Consider the following 2,500-nt stretch of genomic DNA (forward strand, 5'->3'; position numbering starts at 1 on the left):
AAAATAAGTTGTTTATGAGATAGAGTGATTAGGCAATTGTAACAATGTTATAGCTATTCTTTGGATGCTTTTATTTTTGATATCACAGTTAATATCACACGAGCTATTTAACCAGAAGGGTGAAGTGGCCGAGTGGTCAAGGCAGTGCTTGGCACGGTAACCCGGAAGGTCGTCGGTTAGCACCTCGCTTAGCCACTTTCGATTTTTTTTTGACTTGGGCAAGAATATCGACCCAAATTTGCCCATTATTGAACATGAGTGATTCCGTGAACATCAGATGCTTGTTTGATGGATTATCTTTATTCCTTCATGCGCAAAGCAAGAGACGTATTTTTCTAAAATAATCAATTAGATATTGCTAAAATAATCGTGGTTAAAAACAGCTTTGATGTTATTGCTAGTTTTATCATTACTTTTACTTTATTTAAAAAAAAATACTAATTATGTTTATACGTTTTAAAATAATGGTCAATTCATAAGGCAACAAGTGTAGAGAGTATAGAGAGTATATAGATGCTGTCTTTGTGCGGCTATGTGGTCTTGTGGTATGACACTCACTTTCGGATCGGAAGGTTAGAGCCTCGCTCGGCGCATAGTTGAGTCCTTGGAGAAGGCTCTTTATTTACATTCTCTCACCGTACTCAGGTTAAAATGAGTACCTGGCCGTTGACAGGGTAGTGTATGTCCGAAAAAAATTGTAATATTGCCTAACAGGCTAAATGCTACCTGTTGCTGTTGGTCAGGGACCCCATGTAAAGCGCTTTGAGCAAGTTTAGTGGGTATTGCGCTATATAAAAGCTCTTTTTTGTCTATCCACTAATGCACTCAATTCTAAGAAGACGGCATGGTCTCCAGCAAAGCCTGATTTGTGTGTTTATTTCAAAGCCATCAGGACACGTTTAAATAGTGAGGTTTAGCGGATAATAGGTCTAATGTAATTTGCATCACGTATCACGTATCTAAAACAAAACAAAACAAAACAAACACTTGAGCTTTTATATAGAGCAATATCCACTAAACGTGCTCAAAGCGCTTTACAAAGATTCCAAACAGCAAAATGTAACATGTAGAACGAGAGATGACGCCTGTTAGGCGATATTACAATTTTTTCCGACAGAGACAAAGCTGCTACCGGTTAGGTACTCATTTTACACATGAGTATGGTGAGAGAATGTGAAAAAAGAGCCTTTTCTAAAATCTCAACTATATGCTAAGCGAGGCTCGATCCCAGGACCTTCCGTCCGATCCGAAAGCGAGTGTGATACCAGAAGACTACATAACCGCGCTTGATTAGTCTTATTATACGTAAAAATAGTCCTGCTGTTTTTATTTTTGATTGGTGTCGGTATGTTAATATTACTGTGAACTATATACAAATCGTACTATTTTTTAGGTATAATGTGAATGATTATGTGATAGTTACGTGATACGTGATAATACATATAGTCTTCTAAACCTCTCTAATAACCTAAGAAAACATTCTTAAACATAAAAAAATGAGTTGTAAAAGGTGGATGGGTTATATCCCTTAAACAGAAAATACATCAATTTTTCATTTCTATTTATATGCATTGAAAATCGCGAGTTTTGGTTTTGGAAAGAAAGATTTACTCTAAATATCATATTATTGAGACATTGAAATGGGAAAAAATAATGTTATCTAATTTCACAACTGTAAAGGTGTCTTGTCCACAATTACTGTCTAATTTAGAGCATTCATTTGTTCGTAGGAAATAGAATATAAAAGTTGTGTCAGACATCTACGGATAAAAAAGTAGGAGACCTCGCAAAGGTCCAAGGAGAAATTATTTGTTGTCAAAATAAAAATCTTAGGTTAGATCTCCAGGTCAAGGGAGCTAATTTATTGGGAATGGAGTTCTGAAAGGCAAGGGGTGGAAGATTATCTTTTGTAATTATACTATTTCTTTATATTATGGTGTCTTAACCGACGTGTATTTATATGCAGGTCTGATAATCCCGCTTTTGATGGTCGCATTGTTGTAATGTAAATTACTCTTAATCCGACGCAAAATGTTGTCTATGACAACAATGTTAAATCAAGCGCGTAATTGCGTTCGGTTTTTAGACCAACTAATTTATTTTCTTACTTAACCCTAGAGGTGACGGAGTGAATTCACTTAAAAAGATCCAACTTTTGTCAGAATTTGACGGGTCTTTTGCATTGCTTTTTTGCAAGAGATTAGCGACTGTGATTCTTCTTTACCTTCTCTAGAAGTTAATCTCATCGCAATTCCTAATCTCTTCCTGAAAACAATGGAAATGACAGTCATATCCCGGCAAAAGCCATACATTAATTTGACTTAAAATCTGCAATGACAGCTTTAGAGTTAAATTGCATCATACCCCTACTTTTTCAGACTAGATTATGAGTGAGCATACAAGTCTCTCGATTACCTTTCTAGAACATCTTTGCCAATGTTTTTGGATTTTTTCATGACGTATTTGCTAACAGCCTGGCCGAGCATTTTCCTGATTTCAG

General features: G+C 35.9%; 1 protein-coding gene across 1 annotated transcript in view; it reads right to left on the minus strand.

Moving 5' to 3' along the window:
• LOC144973134 (uncharacterized) overlaps positions 1-2,500 on the minus strand; it is a 93,131-nt gene that overhangs the window by 25,977 nt on the left and 64,654 nt on the right. Inside the window, exon 32 of the mRNA XM_078915223.1 lies at positions 2,416-2,500. This exon is cut by the window's right edge and continues 52 nt beyond it. Within this exon, the coding sequence (XP_078771349.1) occupies positions 2,416-2,500 (85 nt within the window). The remainder of the gene's footprint in view (positions 1-2,415) is intronic.

The sequence above is a fragment of the Berghia stephanieae genome, chromosome 5 (genome assembly GCF_034508935.2).
Source record: "Berghia stephanieae isolate SIO BIC M18660-M18661 chromosome 5, UCSD_Bste_1.3, whole genome shotgun sequence".
NCBI lineage: Eukaryota > Metazoa > Mollusca > Gastropoda > Nudibranchia > Aeolidiidae > Berghia > Berghia stephanieae.